Source organism: Drosophila melanogaster, chromosome 3L (assembly GCF_000001215.4).
Source record: "Drosophila melanogaster chromosome 3L".
Classification (NCBI taxonomy): domain Eukaryota; kingdom Metazoa; phylum Arthropoda; class Insecta; order Diptera; family Drosophilidae; genus Drosophila; species Drosophila melanogaster.
The window spans coordinates 22,391,098-22,409,574 of NT_037436.4; the positions used below are offsets into that span (position 1 = coordinate 22,391,098).

Sequence of the window (18,477 nt, forward strand, 5' to 3'; positions counted from 1 at the left end):
ATGTAGAAGCCGGAGCAGTTGGCACAGCAATTTAATTTCCATTTAAAAGGAGAAGCTGCTATCATTCCAAGCCATGGGTTCCATGAGTAGTTTCTTGTTTGCCCCACCAAATGATTAATTAGTCCGTCCCCCCGAGCCATCTGTATGTATCTGTATGTGTGTCATGTGTGGTTGCGGATTCCATCTGATGGTTTAATAATAAGACAAAATTGTCTATTGTGCAAAGAGTTTGAGCTTGCTGATGACCCAAAAAAGATGAGTTCAAAAGCCAAACTAAATCATATTCGGTCGGACCAGATGGCAAACACACAGAAAGATGATGCGGGGCTGGAGGGGGGCAACAAAAATTGCTAATTGTTTGTCTTTTGTTAAGCTTTCGTCCATCCCGCTCCGACGATACTTTCTACAATTAAACGGAGATGTTTCCTCGCCTCCGCTTCACTAATCTGCGGCTTGACGAGGTGGAGCGTCTTTTGTAGAGTGATTACCTCAGCAGTTGGTATTAAGCAGGATGGGGATTTGAAAGTGAAAGCCGACTTGTTGGGCTGGTCTTATATTACCCGATATCATCTGGTGTGGGAGACGGGAATGCAACAATATATCATTAAAATAAGAAGGCTGAAGAGTTAGATGAGCTGAATGTGAAGATATCGATCACAGCCCCAGCCCAGTTTCCAGTATAGTAACCCACAGCCCGAAAGCCCGTAATTTTCCCCATGGCACCGCCCATTGCCGTGCCCCAATTAAGACCTCACGGCTTATTTAGGGTTGCCAATTTTATTTAATTTCCACTCCAGCTTGGCTCCTGTCCTCTCCTCTCCGGCAAGCCGACCGTCGTCAAACATTTGCACGTAAATTGTCAAGAAGAAAGAAGTAAAATAAATATTGACATTGCGTTGTAATAACGCAGCATTAACAGCAACAGCAGCACGAGGAAAACCCAAAATGGCGGCTAGCTACGGAAATGAAAAAGCAATTCTCGAAAAGAAACGGGAGCAAAACAGTAACGGAAACGGAGGGATGGCGGAGGAAGAGGGGCCCGGACCACTCAGCCAGGCCGAAAGCTTAATAATGTAAATTTCGCTCTAAGCTATTTCCAAAGACTAATGGCGCGTTTAGTGAGGGCCGAGCAACCCCTGAAAAAATCAAAACGGCACGGCGACTCAGAGGACCCACAGGAAAAAAATTTCCCTCACACGCTCACAAGGTGGAGCAAAGAAAATCGGCATTAGGCCGCCGCAAGATTGCGTGTGATGCCATCCTCCTTCTCCCTTACAAAGATTCCGGATTATCCAAAGAACAATATCCTTTAGGCGATAACAAAATATGATGCTGAAGCAAGGTGAATCAAGGTGAAACCGACAATGAGCCGGAATTTATACTATAACTTTCGACAACTAAAAAGTGGCTTTTGAGAAGTCCCAGAAACAAAATTTGTTTAATTTTTAAAAAAAAGTTGAAGTCATTGGATTAGGGCTTCTTCTTCATATATATGCTTTAAAACTTTTGTTTGAATAATTTTCAGGGAGTGTAATAACGATCTTGATGAGCCTCATGGCTTAGATGCATCCCCGTACGATGTTCTTTTATTAAAAAATTCCCCTGAGCCCTTTTATTAACGCCCCGTGCCTTCATCTTTATGTCCACCTATCGATTTTGCTACGCATCTTTATTTCGCACTTTCCGCATCTCGGGAATCCGCCCTCATCAGGATGCCACTTAAAACAACTTGCAACCCCAGTCTGCCGCTTCCTGGCTAAAATTGTTTGTTTCGGGATTTGCATGATTTTGCACAGGCCCCATGGCTCATGACCCCTTTATTCCTGGATATATGGGAAGTTAACGCATATTTATTGTCGGCTTTTTTGCACCTTTCGTCGTTTCTTTTCCGTCTTTCGACTTTGAATTTCTGGCTTTTTTTCATGCTCCAATGAAAATGTTAATAAACGCCTGTCCTGCCGCCCCCTTTTCACCCTACCGACCAACTGACTGTCTGCCTGTTTGTTTGTTTGTGTGTGTCTTTGTTTCCCGTTGCAGTGGGTGTGGGGAAAAGCCTTTAGCGCCTAAAATTAGACTTTCGTTTGAGAGTGGCGAGGGTGGATATGTGTGTTTGCCGGGGCCTCGACAACTCAATCAGCTTGATTAACATTTCACTGTGCAGCCTTGGCATTTGCCTTGCATTAGCCAGCGACGACTCAAGTGTTTGTTTTTGTTTCGCACCCTGCGAAGACGTTGGTCGTCCGCGGGGGGTGGTGTTCTGGGGTGGGGTGGTGCGATGAAGTGGCTTTCGAGAGAGCTGAGCCTGATTTCACTTTGGCCACAATGGATTTATTGTTTGCAGAGTGCTGAGGAGGCCAAAAGCCCTGCTAAAAGGCTCTTTAGCTGCGGCGCGTAGGAGGAGCGCTTGGCGAGGATTTCGTTGAGAGCTTAAATAATTTAAATGCCGAAAGAGACAAAAATGTGTACGTGACATGCCAAATAGCCACAGAGCAATCGCCGAATATTCCCTTTAAATGATCCCGACGAAGTGAAGGAATTCTAAACAAGGTCAAGATCGAACCATTGATATGACTCAGGCAAAGAGCAAAACAAAACATTATGTGCACAAAACAACAAGGCCATTATAAGCACTGCGAGAAAATAAACTAAAAACTACTTACCTATAGCTTTTCTAGGAATATTTCAGTTCTCCGGAGTGAACAAAATGGTTCTTCTCCAGCCACAGCTGTGCTCGAAACTTTATCAAAACGTTTACATAAACAAAAAGAAGTAATTTAAATATTCGAAATGCAAAGGCCAACAGCATATTTTATGCGAGCTCGACGAAAACGAAACCTCCTCGATCAGAAGACTTAAAGAGACTGATGTCCCAAAACCGATTGCCGAACTTTTTGTCCAAATGTGGACCTCAAGCTCGGCGATCTGTGGGACAGAATCCGCCAATCGATTTGCCGATGGACAAACTTCACAAGCAATTTACTTAATAATCAGCAAGGGCAGATTCCGAAAAGGAACCAGAATATACATGGATGGAGTTGTATTTAAATTTCATTTCAAACATTTCCATCCATTTCCAACCAGGGGAAGGAACTCGCTTACGTTTACCGTTAGCAACAGCAGAATCAACAGCCAAAAGCCCCAAAAGCAAGAGAAAAATAACAAGAACACACGCGTTCCTCCGGAGTCCCTCCGCCAGGAATCTTGCCCTGGAAACCCCTACCCCTCGCCATCGTGACTCCCTTCACGTGCGCTGAAATTTAAGTGAGTTTTTCTTTGGCGACGTTGCCGCCTTTTGGCTTTTAATGACGTCGACGACGACGACGACGGCGATGAAAATGGAGACGGAGGTGGGAATGTCGACGACTCTGGGGCATGCTTATGCACATTTCGAAGCACAAACACACCCGTGCACACGTGTATTTATACAGAAATTTAAATTTTAAAATAACAACCTTCTTCTGTTGTGCTTCCCCATCATCTTTTCTTTCGGCGGGTTCCTTCGCCAGTTGCTTCATTACCTGTGCACCAGAGGGCTTTCTCCGGCGAGGCGCGGTCCAAGTCAACTGTCGCGCAGAGCCAAGTGGGTGGGTCATGTCTGGGCCTGGTCCTGGTTCTGCTGTTGGCTCTGGTTCTGGCCCTGCGCTTGTCCCTGGGCTGGTAGCAAAATGTCATTTAGTCACGCAGCGGACGCAACTTCATCATTTGACCCCCTTTACCTCACCTGCACACAGTATCTGTCCTGATCATTATGTTTATTAAATTGCCACACGCAGGCAAACTCGAGGTGAAATGGTAAGAGGGATGGTCTGTGACAGATTTTCATTTTCATGCGAAGCGTAAAAAGTTGTGCTCCTCCGCCTGCGCATTTTAAGGCGGCATAACTAAGTTCCTCAGCTGCCCAAAGTTCTGCGTGTTCTACAAATGATTCCTGCTCCCCAGCCCAATTTGCATACTTTCATGAGTGTGCATGGCCTCAGGTGTACCGCGCACACACGCACACACAGTGCACACTATAGTAGTACGACTACTATAGCCGACAAGTCAATTAGTCTGGCAGTTCCTCACAGTTGTACGACCTTTCACCACCACACCGCCCACTATATCATTTACCACAAAGTAAAATAAGTAGCAATTCCCCGTAATGCGAAACATTCAGTTAAGCTGGTTATTAATCGTTTCTGCGGAACTGCTTTGATTAGGGATTAGTCCGAGTATGTCCTACTTATGGCTCACTTCGCTCCACTTTCCCAGATTAAAATATTTATAAATACCGATTCCGAGATGTTGACATTTCTGTTCACCCCAGTGACTCGTAAAGTATTTCCATTCATCTGCGTTATTTCACAAGTAATTAAAATTTTTCCCACATAAAATCTCGAGGGACCGAGTCCTCCTCCTCCCTCCCAGCTGCCCATCCATATCCACCTGCCTTGAATATCGGTTTCTCTGCGAGTCAATAAAGTTTTTATAGTCAAAATAAATAAATCTATTTTATTTTTATTTCCATTTCCAAATTCCCCAAGGGAAGGTGGAAGTGGAGACTGAGGGCGGATGACACCTCCAGAGCTCGTCATAATTTGCATGTGTCTCGTATTTTTATAACTCAAAGGCAAACACCTCCAGCTCCCCTCGCTTTGCCCAGTAAAAGGAAAGCAGATAGCAAGGAAAGCAAATAAAATTCGAGCAAAATTTGACAATATCTTTCGCTGTCACCCATTTTATGTTATGTATTTATGTGGCGCTGATTTTCACACAAGCCCCCACTCCTTACCGATGGGTTGTCTATGTTAATTTTTATTTATCTTATTTATGTATTGTCCTCAGCACATATGTGCAGCTCCAACAAGAGGAGCAAACAAACTTGGCGGACAGGGGAGGGCTAAGAATACATTTTCCTAGCCGATTTTCGCGTTTTTCGTTTTGTTCTGCCATCGCAGTTTATGTTGACATTTCCATTCTGGGCCCTGTGATTTGACAATGAAAATACTTGTTTATTGCGGCAAGGGGAGAAGATGGGATTCTCCTTTGGAGGATTGGTCCTGACAATCTACCATCGAGCTTAAAATATTCATTTCCCAGTAGTTATTGCTACCTAAAGATTCTTCAAATTCAAGCCAATCGGAATTGCCCTTACTGCGGTCGGCTTTGAGTTGGTTGGCATGTAATGCAGATGTTTCCAGCCAGATTGCATCTTTAAGATGCATTTTCTCACGCGGCTTTTCGGGTTAACCGCATGGCAGCCACGAAACTGAAACCCAATCAGCCACCATGCACTCTATATGCTCCATATGTGCATTATATCGGCGCTAACCGCAAATTTCAATTAGCATTAGAGTCCGGGCACGCGGGGAGCGGAAAGTTTGGTCGATTTTTTGACATATTAATTGATGTGTCAATATTTGCATAAATCAATACAGTGACGAAACAGAGTGGCGATGCAGATGGATAACCGACCACCACACAAATCGCTGACCGGCCTCCAAAGAATTCCCCTTAGTAATTGTCGTTCTGAACAGCGTTTTGCGCTCTCGATCAATTAACACTCGGAGAACCGAGGCACATTGCGCTTCCACTCAGAAGCCAAACCAGACGCTAATTACACGCCTCACACATCGTAAAAGGCGTGGTGTGATGGTTGAGGGGAGGGGAGCGGAGCGGAGGGCAGGAAGCGTTCAAACGAACCAAATTAAATGTTTCGCTTCATTCGTATAATTAAATGGAAGTTGTTGAACAAATTTGTACAGCCGTAGCTATAAATTTATCAGGCAGTCCGAATTCGAGACAAAGTTGCATGTCAGTCCTAATTGTTGGCCCAGGTCAGCTCCAGCTGGAAACGGGCAGGTGTCAGTCCACCCACACAGCGCTTTCCAACCCCAAGGGCATGCTCCAATCCCACCCAGGTTAACAGCGGGAATTGGAACTGGAACGGGAACGGGACACGTGTCGGTGGCGATGATTTATTAAGGTGGTCAGCGAAGTCGCGTGGCAAAGCGAATATTTATATTTACACAATGGAAATAATAATTATAAATCTGACAAGCCCGGAGGATTCAATTGAGTGAGTTTTCTTCGCCCTCCCTGGCTTTCCACTCATGTGGCAAACGGCAAAAAATCGAAATCGCCAACATTCCTCGCGAAATCGCATTTGGGCACAGCTTGTGGGCCATTTGAGCACGTGTCCTGCCCCAACTTGATGATGCTGGAGAAATTGTCGCAGGATCAGCTCTCCTCGATTTTCCCTGTCCCCTTTCACACTTCTCACACGTAATAAACGAAGCCGTAAAACGCTGTTGGACGATGACTTTGGCCCAGGGCCCAAGCATAAAAGTTTTCCTCGATTTTCGTGCCGCCCGCCATCATCTGCACCTACCTCTCCTGGTGGCCAGTACGCACGATTTGTAGTCGTTCGTGCTGCGCCAAAGTTTCCTTCTCTTCTTTTATTTCGCCTTTTTATTTGGCTCTTCTATTTTTCGTTCGCCATGAAATATAAATAACATTTTCAGCGTTGAAAAATTTATGAAACACGCCGCAGCTGCCCCTTTCCCTGCCCTGCCACGCCCTCTTAGCCTAGCCTCCGTATCGATTTTCAGGGCCAAAACTAAAACTTCATCTTGGAGCATTTTCACACTTTATTAAAGTTCCTCTTTGGCTAGCTAAATAAAAGTCGCAAGTTAGTTTGGCAGTTTGTGCAGTTTATACAGTTTATAGGAAAGGTTCAGGTTTAAGTTTGGTCCTGCACGACTCTATTCTAATGGATACAGATACTAAGAATCTGAATCCCCCATTGAGGTCACAACTCCTGATTAGATCTGGAATGGGGTTTATCTTATGATGATCTATGCTATGGTCATTAAAAGTTGTCCCAAGGACGTTGTGCTCCGTAGACTCCATTCCGAAACTTATATTCCCCTACTCCCTTTTTGCCACCCCATCCCCATCCAAACACGCTTTGTTCGGCCAAGAAATGCAATTGTTTTGCTGGCTGCGTTTCCTTCTGTTTTCGGTCTTTTGTTGTTCTATTTTTTTCTACTTTGTTGCCGCAAAATGAAATTGGGGAATTTACTTTAATTTGTTTTTCGTGCCGCCGCAGCAGTTGTGCCACTGGCCCACCGCCCCCTGCACACCCGCTCCAACCCTCCTGCCTTAGCTCGCTTTTTAAAATCAATTTCATCTACTTTTGGTTTTTCTCCCCTCTTGCGTTTTTTATTTTGTAGTTTCGGGCAAATTCAATTTGGCATAGAACTTCATTGCTGACATCGGGTGGGTGTTGGGTGGTTGGGTGGTTTTGAGGCGGCCTTCTTTGGCAGTGGCTTTTGTAAGCTCGCATGTTTCAATTGCAATTTTATTTTAGTTCTCTCAGCTTGTTTTTTTCCACTCAACCGCAAATTGTTGCATTTGTTTGTTTGTCAGAGAAGATTCTATTAAATTTCTCATCGGTTTGCATATGGTGACGACAAGACAGCAAGAATAACTCAAGAGGAGCGGGAAGAGGCTTGCCCTCAACCCCGGTTCCTTCTCTCTCATGTTTGGGCGGAGACATCGCTCTGAGGTGCGAAAACATGGCCAAGTCCTGTCCCGCAAAATCCACCAGCCGCCCAACGGAAGTGGCCTCCAACTACCGTCTATCTCTCCACACAGTGCACACAGTCCACCAATCCACCTGGTCGGTGCGTGCTTCGTTAGCACAAGCAAGGGCAACAAAAAATGGCTCTCCAGGTGCTATCCAGTTGAAAGGGAGGGGGGGGGGGGGCGGAGTGCCAGGTTTTGTTCTGCCGGCGTCGTCTGTCTCTCCACACGACCAAGTGTTTGGAATTTCATTAATATTTTATTACTTTTTTTCTCGCTCTCTTCCTGTGGAAGATGCGTTGTGTTCTTGAATTTATTAAAAGCGGGGCAGATTGCAGAAAAAAAGTTAGCCGTTCGAGGGACTTAAAGTGCCAGGGATGCCCTCAGATTCAGCAAAGGACATTCCCAAACACACATACATACACAAGTGGGGGATTCGACAACTGGCAGAACAAAAGTTATTATGTTCCCCACTTATTGATGGCCGAACCGAAAATGAAATGAAAACAATCAAATGACAACTGTCAGGGTACCAAGAAAATTCTTTCTCAGCGGGAAAAGTTTATCCCAAGCCACGGAAATTTCCAGAGGAGCCAAGTGCATGAAAATAGTTGTCGAAAAGTTTTCCCAACAGTCGCCAAGCGGAGGAAACGACGAAAGAGTTAGAGTAAATCATTGTGGGGAAAATCCAGCTGGCGGAAAAGAAGTTTTCCGAGCTTAGAGGCTGGGACATCTTTTGTGTGCCCGCCCACTTGATTCTCTTTTTGAGCCTCCTCCTCCTTCTCATTCTTCTTACTGTTGCACCTGACAAAGGAGGCATTGTCTGGATTCCAGCCTAACTCATATACCCAGCCTTGGCACACATCAAATGAGTTGTGTGCCCTGCAATAAGGCAATAAGGCAGAATGGCAGCCGCTCGGCACAATGAGGATTTTCACTTTTCTAGCTCACATTTACACAATTAAATGGATGGGGATATTTTTACTTTCAACCGAGGTAAGTCAAGCAAAGTAATGGCACTTACCACGAAAAATGTGTTTTATATCTTTAAATCATCAGTTACTCACCTGTAATAGAAGAAAAAAAAAATTTATTAGCAAACATTTTCAATAGTACGAAGACCCCACTTCACCTGCTCCCTAGGCAAATGACGAACAAATTGCCTAGAGCCCCTTACAAAATGAGAAATTCCGAGCTCTTACCCTCCGCCTCCACCGCTGAATAATCCCGAACATAATTTCCACGAAATTAAAAAATTTACGCTTACACAATTAATCTTGGCAGCCAAGCGATGATGATGGACGGGGATCAGGGAAGGCGGGCGGGCAGTGAAATCTCCATCAGGGTCAGCAGAGAGAAGAAGAAAAATTTCACAGGAAAATGCACAAGATGCTCGAAGAAAGGAGAATGTGGCACGTAGCGAACGCTAATCAAATAAAAACATTCAACAACATTTACACATTGATAGCTGTGCGGAGGGAAAGAGACAGAGTGCCGCTCTGTAAAACCTGTTTCGGCGTTTTCGGGCAACTATTATTATTTTACGACACCCGCATGCTGGTTTTGCCATTGTATTGGTACCAACGTACCGGTTTGCTATGGCCAATGGATGATGGTCCTTTTGACGGGCCCGAAGTCCTTTCATTAGGCTCGCTTCGAGGGTGGGCACAGGTCATACGATACGCACAGAAATGCCTCAAAAAACAGAACGAACAAGAGACCGCGCAGTCCTGTAACCTGAAGCGTTGTCCTGCCGCTCCCGTCTACCCCTGCTGGTGCGGCCATTGTAAGGCGATAGCCTGAAAATGTGCTAAAAATGTGCGGTCGTTGGCCGCCGCTCGTCGAAGTGCGTACAGAAATGTATCTGAATCCGAGTATCCGCGTCTGTATGCAGACGCCTATTGCATGACTTGGAAAAATACTTTGGGCTGCCTTGGCTTTTATTTCGGTTGCATAAAAATTGTCAACGCAACTATCATAAAATTTCCATTAGCGTGGAGTGTCTAAGAGATACTTTGCCGCGGGACGCTTATGTTGCCACGAAATACTCATTTCCCATCGAATAAACACAGAAACGCTGGATAGATATTGCCGGGGTACATCTTCTCAATTACGCTTAGTCCGTAGTCTTATCTAGCATTGAATCTCGTCTGTGTGATGAATCCACTTCCCTTGCCTTCCGCCATCCCGCACTTCACTCCCCGCCCCTGGCATTCCCACGTAAATTATTTTTCGCATCGAAACTACTTCAAGGGCCTGAAGGAGGAACAAAGAAGGAGAAGGCACTAAGACATCCTGCTCCGATCCTGCCGTCTCCTTCTTTAACCACGGTACAGCTGCGACATTTTCCCTACTTTGTTTCTTTCATTTCATCTCTGTATCTCTCCTATCCCGCTGCCTATTTGTTTTGGTCTCCAATGTATCTTAAATTTTATTTTATTGTTTTCCTTCCCTTTGCTGGGTTTTCCTCATTCGGTCGCGCCGCGGCATAAAATGAAAATCATTTTCCGAGATTTACTTCGCTCTCTCTGGCGTTGTTGTTTTGGTTTTCCCTCTTCATTCCGTGTGATAAGGCAAACGTTGTTTTGCTATTTTATCGCCTTCGCTCCTAATGATGAAATGTCCCGAAGACTTTGCTCTGCCCGCCAAAATTTTATTAGTGTTTTGGCAGATGTCTCCAGTCCTGGCCGAATTCTTATCTCTTATCCTGCTGCCTAATTTCTAGCCGTAAGCCGCATTAAGGTGCCAGATTTTGGGGCATTACAAGTTTTGTTTCCTTTTCGTTTTCGTTCCCATTTCTATCTATTTCGGTTTATTGCACGACCAACTGTGCGCGTATATACAGCTTAAACGGATGATGTGTATCGGTCAGAAGTTCCTATGTGGCTCGCCATTGAGCACTTCCTTTTCGCTGATAAATGAAATCTTTCAGCGACTGTTCTGAGTTCCGTTCAGAGTTGAGATGAGTTGCTTTCCATTCAAGTGGCACACATTATGGTCGCAGTATTTATAGTCTCAGATATTTTATTAGCGATAGCGACAGCTGCTGCCGAGTGCCGGAATGCCACGGAAGTGCTCTTTGGAGCGGTGGGCGTGGACAGGCGATGACTGAAATGGGGCGACAAGTGCATCTTGGTTATCGGTGGATCGTTGCTGGATCTCTCCCGATCCCCCATACCATCTTGCAAGCGCGACTCTGTCTCGTAAAAGGCCAGCCACAGAATTTGTCATTACGCTTAGTTTTTACAGCTTCTGAAAACCCAGAAGCATAATTTTTATGGCCCGTCTGGGGACCCTCGGGCAACCCTTTGTCCCACCCACCCCCTGCTTGCAGCACTGGTTGGTGCAATTAAGAAGCAGAAACAGAAACGGAACGCAGCGCAACTGAAAAAATATATAAAGTGCTCGTAAAGATTGGGGCGGGGTCCCTGAATTTGCATTCAGTTGTGAAACATTCTATAAAAAATAATAAATTTAATGTTCGACAATAAAAGCCAGCGAGAAGTACAAAAACTCAAACAGAATTCACATATTTTTTATGACTTTTGCGTGAATATTTCTCCGCTTCTAGTGGATAGAGGGACGCAGGACGGTAAGGACTCTTTTTTCCCTACATCAGCAATTGTGCAGCAATTACAGTAAACAACAATCATCAAGTCGGGCCAGGACGTGCCACCCGCTCGAATGCCGAGACAATGTGGGATTTCAGCAAATTTATAATGCTACAAAACAGTCATAAAACAAAGCCAAACTGCAGCTCCCTACAAAGTACGAATCGAAAACAGATATGGTGGTGCTCAGGTTATACATATGTATGTACATACATATCGCACTTCCCTCAGGACAAGTATTTCTCCATAAGATTGAGTCATCCGTATCTAAATATGCTTATGAGGAAATTAAAATAATTATTTTAAATATGTCCATGAAGGAAGGCAGGGTCATAAACTGGCTTTGAATACAACAAACGGGGAATCAAACAGATCCCATTTCCAGATTCCCCAAATACTAAGTCGTCAGCATTCATTTTTTTGGTCTCGGATCGAACTCTTTTCGCTTCCCAATAATCGGCTTTGGCAGGGGAGGAAAAACTAATTTTAATATGAAAGAGTTGGTTCATTTAGCTTCTTCCATTCCGAGGCCAAATGAGGCATGTCGAGCTGGGAAAGGGGAAATCGCCTCTGGCTGCCTGCGTTGCCTGTTGTTCCGCCGGCCTAATCCCACAATGACAAAACGCCAGCAGCTGATGCAGCCCGAGCACGTAGTGCAAGTGAGAGGGGCATACGAAGAGAGAGAGACACAGATGTAGGGCTGTAGGGATTAGCAGCCTGTTGAAGTTGGCTCGCAGCAGGTACTCCGCAGCGAGGCTTCTGGCAGGTCAGGTCATCCGAACCACCAAACACCTAACAAATTCCGAGCCTTATCTGCCTGCGTCTCCTGCTCATTTGCGGCTGTCTACGCGTTGCGGCATCATTATCGCCTACATCCCGCCGGTCCACTTCCCGCTCGAGTGTGTGGGCTTAAAGGCCTTTGTGCGACCCTTCCTTTGTGCTCTTTCTCGCAAAAAAATGAAGAACACGCTCGTACAGAGGAGGCGTTGTTGGCCTCCTGCTGTTTACGTGTAATTTTCCCAGCACAACACGCTCCTTCTGCCCCCGACATTTTGAATTTCCCGTCGCTGTCAATTTTTCTGTTCTACCTCTTCCATTCCTTTGCCAGTTTTCTTCCATTTTTTATTTATGCTTTTTCCCAGCTACAAATCGCGTTGATTTACATAATTCTGCGCACATTTCGACGCATAGTTTGCTGCTCGGGTGTTTGCATATTTTTTGACAGCTGTCAGGAAGTAATAAGTTGGAATTTCGCTCGGTGCCGGCGCCTAGTCTGCATCTCCTGATATTGACAGTTGTAAACGAGCGGCGGAGCACAGAAAAATCCTGGCCGACACTTTACAAATTTGGCTGGGACAACCTGCGTGGCACCCAGGAGCAGCCCAAACAGCTCAAACAGTCCAAACAACGAACCAAAATCAAATTTGAAATTGCACATTTCTCTATTCGATTCGCCCCAAAACAGGTTCTACAAATATGACAGCTGGGCTTTGTGGTGTTGTTAAGGGCCCAAAGCCGGCCCAGGGTCCTTTCTCAGGTTGATTTTGGGGATTAGCCGATAAGCGGCTTAGCTGCCAGCCAGGATTAGCGAGCGGAAGCGGCTTTCAGTCCGAGAATGGGATCGCCGATACTGATGGGATGCTTAGGCTGAGTATGTCAACAGGGATCTGGAGTGCCGTGGCGAAATTTCGGTTCAGATCTATGCAAATAGGAACGCTAGGGGTGGATTTTGTCCGTACAGAAACAGATATAACGATGTTCTTTTGTATTCAATTATAGTTAAAAATGATTCCCTTTATTTGTCAGTAAGCTGGTAAATATTTACGATAAATGGCCATTTCACATAGTTGTATACCAATCTGAGCAGGTTTGAGAGTGCTCTCAAATGCTGTCCAAGGTTCCTGCTGTTTCGATCGTTGTGCCCCGAAGTTCCCCCAGCTGTCTATGACGCACAGGAAGCCCAGGCAGCTATCCCAAAAACACTCTTCTCCGGCCATCCGTGGTATTGCCCCCTGGCAGATCCGAAAATAGCCGGTGCCGCGATCTTCGAGAGAACAAGTGGGAGTGCGGCGCAAGCACAAAATTATTGAAACATGCCCATGCCAAGAAACGGCAGTTTGGATCGAGTTGAATCACTTGGGGAAACGAGCGCACCCGTGTAATTACACCACGCCAACCAAAACAATTCGAATTGTTTTGGTTACGGGGGCCACAGAAGCAAGTGTTAGGCTGTTGGCCGTTCGAAGCAATTGTTCGAAAGGAGATTTCCATTTTGCAAAATTGTAGCCAAGACAAAAATAAACAAAGTGGCCCCATTAGAGTGGGCCATAAACTAATCGGGCGCGGCATAAACAAATATTAATCCATTCCGTTTTCCGTTCTGTTCTGCTGCTGGAAAACTCAGTGTGAGAAAATCGAAATGACTGTGCTTCTGATTCCCAATCTGAATCGGAGTACGAATGCGATTTGGATTCCGATTCAGGGGTGACCTTGCGGAGCTTCCATTTTCGAAATTAGTTGCGTGTTTCTCGTCTTTTTTGCCATCAACTTGTGCATTATGACGGCGGGGCTTGTGATTGGATTTGGAGGCCATCTGGAGTTGGACTCGAACCTGGCTGCGGTTGGCTTTTAATAATGCAAAGTGGCCGATTTTTTCGACCTAATTTGGCTAATTGGCAGGCCGACAAATAAAGCATTGAGACATTGAAATTTCGGTGCTTCAGCTTCGAGCGGATTTTCACACATCAACACAGCTTCAAAGTGGGGGAGGCAAAGAATTTTCCGCTGCTTCTCCGTCTTTCCTGTTTTGGCTTTTTGGCAATTTTATGACAGGCACTGGGGAGCAGGAAGGCGGGAAAAGCTGCTGCCTGGTGAAGTGTTGAAAATTTACGAGCTCCGCCCCGCCCCAATCGCACCCCCCTGGCCCACTTTATTCAATTTCATTTCTTGCGCCAAAGCTGAAAAGAAATTCTGCAAAAGTCTTCGGGTCTCAGGAATTTATTGTTTGCCAGTTACGAAATTTATTTGTTGCTGTAAATTTACAATTCTTTCGCCGCTGCCAGGTAGCCCAACCCAAACACCCACACGTTCGTGTGCTCCAGGTTCGATTTCCATTTGATTTTTATTTCGTTTCAAAGCTCCAATTGTTTGGCAATTGTTTTTATAACACCACAAAAACGCTGAAAGGCAGGAGAAGAGCAAGCGCGGCTGCGGTGGGATGGCTTCGATGAGGATGAAGAAGATGAGGAGCGGAAAATGGGCACCGGAGCTCAAAAGGGAAATGCCAGAAATAAAGTTATGTAAGTCCGCATTATGTGTAAGTTCAAATGCCAAGAAGCAGAGTCGGAAATAATAAAACTGAAGCATGTCGGAGCATGTATTTGTGTTTAGGTTGCTCGTGGTCGAGGTCCAGGGATCGAAAATATTGGATAGGTCTGGGAGTGGCCATGAAGACGCTACGAGGAGGCTGGCTGAAATCGATAATAGCAGCGAACTAACATAATCTAGAGTTAAATACGTGAACTATTGTCATCAAAACAATAGTTAAAAGTAAAGAATCTAAAATTCTGTTCTCATATTAAGAGGGTATCCAAGTAACTACGATTTTCATTCAAAATCTATATCAACATAACTTAGTGCCCTGATTTCTGTCAGTGTACAATCAGGCAGGCTACTGTAACCCAACTCCTCTCAGAAGTCTCGAGCATTTTCCAGCCGCAGGCATTTTTTCACAGAGCGGGGACATCGTCTGGGATTCCCCCTAATTCCTGTCGGCTGACAGAGAGTATCCTTTTCAACTGCGCTTTGTGCGCTGGCTATTGTGGCTCTCGCTTTATTAATCAGACAAATCGTGAAAAAACGCGCTCAGTCGGAAAAAGGGAAATTATGAAATGCGAAACAAGAGCGGGCTCAATGTCAGGCGAAGTCCAAATCCCACTCCCATTGGGACTGCCGCCTTAATTTGTTTAATTTAGGCAAAATGTTTGGCCGCATTCGCCGATAAGGGGCGTAATTTGTTCAAACTTGTCGCAACTTGCTGGAATTCGCAACCCGCACGATTTTGTCACCGAAAAAAGGAATAATTTCTGTAACTAGCAGATGACACGGTAGCTCACTTGAATTGCGTTTGAGAAACATTGGAATCCTTTTGCACATACATAATTTGCTTTTAACTTTTTGACTAATACTAAAAATACACAAATGCCAAGTAGCAATGAATGGTTTTAGAACCAGTCTATCCTCTCTCAACGTACGTAGCTAATAACCAAATGTTCTCCATTTTCTTAAAATATTGATATCAATTAGCTCATTTGATTTAGGCACGTCTGTCAAAGAATTCGGTGATGTATACGAAAGCGATGGAAAACGGATCTCAGTATGTTTAAGCAGCATGGTACTCTTATCAGAAACGCTTTTATATTTTTCACTGATTTCCAAACATAATTTAAGTTACAAATTCATTTAATCCAATTTATGCATTGTAAAGTATTTCCGCACATCCTAAACTTTTTTAAATCACTTCCAGACGCTCTATTTGGGCCACTAAATTCCGGAGTTGTAGCTTTCGGTTTGATTCCACTGACCACACTGCCCACTGGGGTCGGCATACTCACTCACCTTGTCTTCCGTGTGTCCGCTGCGCTGTGTTGTTGGCCGTGTCCGGCGGACGGTGGGCCAAGTGCTGGTACTCGTAGTCGTAGTGGGACGACTGGGCGGCGGCTTGGGCGGCCTGCAGGTTCTGTTGGTTTTGGTGCTGGAGCGTCTGGCTGCCGTGGACCGGACCGAGGTCCGTCGTCGGCCGCCCGTGGCCGCTCATGGGGAGCGTACGTCCTTGGGCGTGTGGGTGGGCGTGAGCCGGAGTGGGGCCGCCGCCCACGTCGCGGCAGTCTAGAGTCGACTCATACTCGTAGGGATTCATGGCGGTCGCCTCCAGCGGACATTCGTCGTCGTCCGTGTCCGTGCCGCCGTCGTAGATGTTGTCCGTGTGGCGGTACGCGTGATGGGCGTGCTGCTTTGAGAACTTAATCTTGGCGGCTTGGGGGCTTTTGGCCAGACAGCCGGACAGGAGAAGAAGAAGAGGAGGAGGACTCCGCACGGGAGCAGGAAGAAGAGACTTGGTATGCGTTTGGCTACTCGCGATTATTCATGCACTTGCTGATGCGGATGCGGCTGCGGATGGCACTGGACGCACTGCACTCAAAAACATTTCTACTGGGCCATTTCCAGACGGTTAATCTGCGGGCGGGCTGCTGGTCCCAGCTCAATCACAATCTGCCGCCGAGGCCGCAATAATATTTCTTGGGCCTTTTCAGTAGTCGTACACTGAAAACACGGGACACACACGATGGGGAGCACAGGAACGCGACGGGAAAAACGGTGTTTTTGAATTGACGCGGTGTGTTTGTTTGCGCGACGATCGTAAAACTATGTCAGAATTCGTTAGACGCAGGTATCATTCGCTGCCTGATTCCCGACGATTTTCTATATTTTTCGACTGAAGCAACGCGCTGTTTTCGCTACTTTTCGTATATCCACATTTTCCGCGACGACAATTCCGACCGTGCGAGGCGAATTTCAAAAGACGAATGAGCTCAAAACGAACGACGAACCGAGTCTGTGGGAGAGAGAGAGAGAGCTAGAGAGCGCAAGTCGCTGCAAATATGAGAGAAAAACAATATGCTTCATATTCTCTCTTTTTCAGTTAAAATGCGTCGCTCTCTCATTTATTCTGATACTGCGCATGATTTGTGAGAGAGAGAGCGGTCGCGCACCAGCGTTGTCCATTTAGCTAATTTGCTGATAGTCTGGCCTTAGCTGGAAATATAGCTATTTTGCTAGAATAATAGGTGCTACTTATGTAGTTTAGGTTAATTTAATTGCAAAAGAATCACTCCGAATCATATAGATTTCCAGTCTATGACAGCGTTATAGAAAAAGATATGCAAGGAAATATAATAATATACTTTTAATACTCTTGTGCTTCTGTTAAGTTACCATCAATATTTGTTCTCAATGGTATGTTTAGCCTTTTTATAACCAGAAGAGTATGCAGCACTCAAATGAGAGCACTCATCGAATCTCTGGTTTGAAGGTTAAAAAGTGCGTTTCGTTTGGCTAAGGGGAAATGGATGTACAGCGGATTCGAATCTATCGTGCTGCACGCCAGTTTCGTTAAGATTATCTGAGGCGGCCAACAGCGCTGTAATAACAGCTTCACCGGCGGCTAACACCGACACTGTTAATTTTATTACAAAACTGTTAACCGGTTTACATAAAAGTGCGTATACGTATACCATATACCATATACCATAAAATATCAATGTAAATGTGGAGGTATTTAAGTTATTAGGTACAAACTTTAAAAGATAGCTTAGTTTATTCTTTATTATATATATTATATATTATATAATATATATTATTTATTATTATATATATATTATATATTCTCTTTATATATTGCCCTAAAATATCTAGGTTTTCCAAAACCTCCGAAAACTTTTAACTTTCAGCTTGCATTGAATAAATTGCAGGTTACACAAAAATATTAAAAACTACATTTTTAAAAACAATGGAATTTGTATTTCAAGGTATCTGAACCTCCTGTGGCCTGGGAATTACACAAAACAGTTTTTCATTTACTAATTATGCTGTCAGATTCTGTGGAGCATTTTCACGCAGCCAAAAAATATCCTCAGACTTCATTAGCGCTAGAAAAGTTAGTCAGTGGCGGCGAGGGGAGGCGAAAAAGTTTCAAATCGCTGACAAGTGAAGTTGTCATTCAGCACCCAAGCCAGAACCGAGCGGACCTGGCCAAAAAGTGTCCGAAACAAACAATGGTGGCCAGCGTGGGGTGGGTAGGTGATGAGGGGGCCATGGCCGAGAAAAGAAGCAGAAAATTGCGTTATAAGCAAAGTAAAGGACATTTCGCTAATGGCTTAACTTTTGAACGCAGGTCTCATCCTGCCGCCTCCACCGACCGCCCCCTAGCCCGTCGTGCAGGCAATTCTCTGCCATGTAGCGGAAGTTGTTGCTGAAGCTTTTTTGACAGCTTTCCCAGCACGAGAAGGATACGGCGGGGAAGAAGAAGAGATGCCGGAGAAATTGTCATTTCTTTTCCGAGTCTCGCAATGTGGCAACGCCGCGTGACGCAAATTTTTTTGTAGTCTGAAAGTATTTGCATAGGATATGGAGTCTTGCTTTCCCGATTTTCTTTGCTGTCGATGAAAAATCAATTTCCTGTTGTATGCAAAAATGTTTGAGCATCATTCAAGAAAGGGAGAGAAGCGTTGCTCGCCTGCAC

General features: G+C 45.1%; 1 protein-coding gene and 1 long non-coding RNA gene across 4 annotated transcripts in view; both read right to left on the bottom strand.

Moving 5' to 3' along the window:
- lncRNA:CR45962 (long non-coding RNA:CR45962) overlaps positions 1-16,450 on the bottom strand; it is a 59,380-nt gene extending 42,930 nt beyond the window's left edge. The window contains exon 1 of the long non-coding RNA NR_133305.1: positions 15,795-16,450. This is a non-coding gene — a long non-coding RNA (long non-coding RNA:CR45962). The remainder of the gene's footprint in view (positions 1-15,794) is intronic.
- Ten-m (Tenascin major) overlaps positions 1-16,766 on the bottom strand; it is a 114,820-nt gene extending 98,054 nt beyond the window's left edge. For all 3 annotated transcript variants that reach the window (NM_079491.3, NM_001275282.1, NM_001104191.3), the window contains exon 1: positions 15,795-16,766. In NM_079491.3, coding sequence (NP_524215.2) covers positions 15,795-16,095 — 301 coding nt within the window. In that variant the 5' untranslated portion in view covers positions 16,096-16,766. The remainder of the gene's footprint in view (positions 1-15,794) is intronic.
- Positions 16,767-18,477: the final 1,711 nt, after the last annotated feature.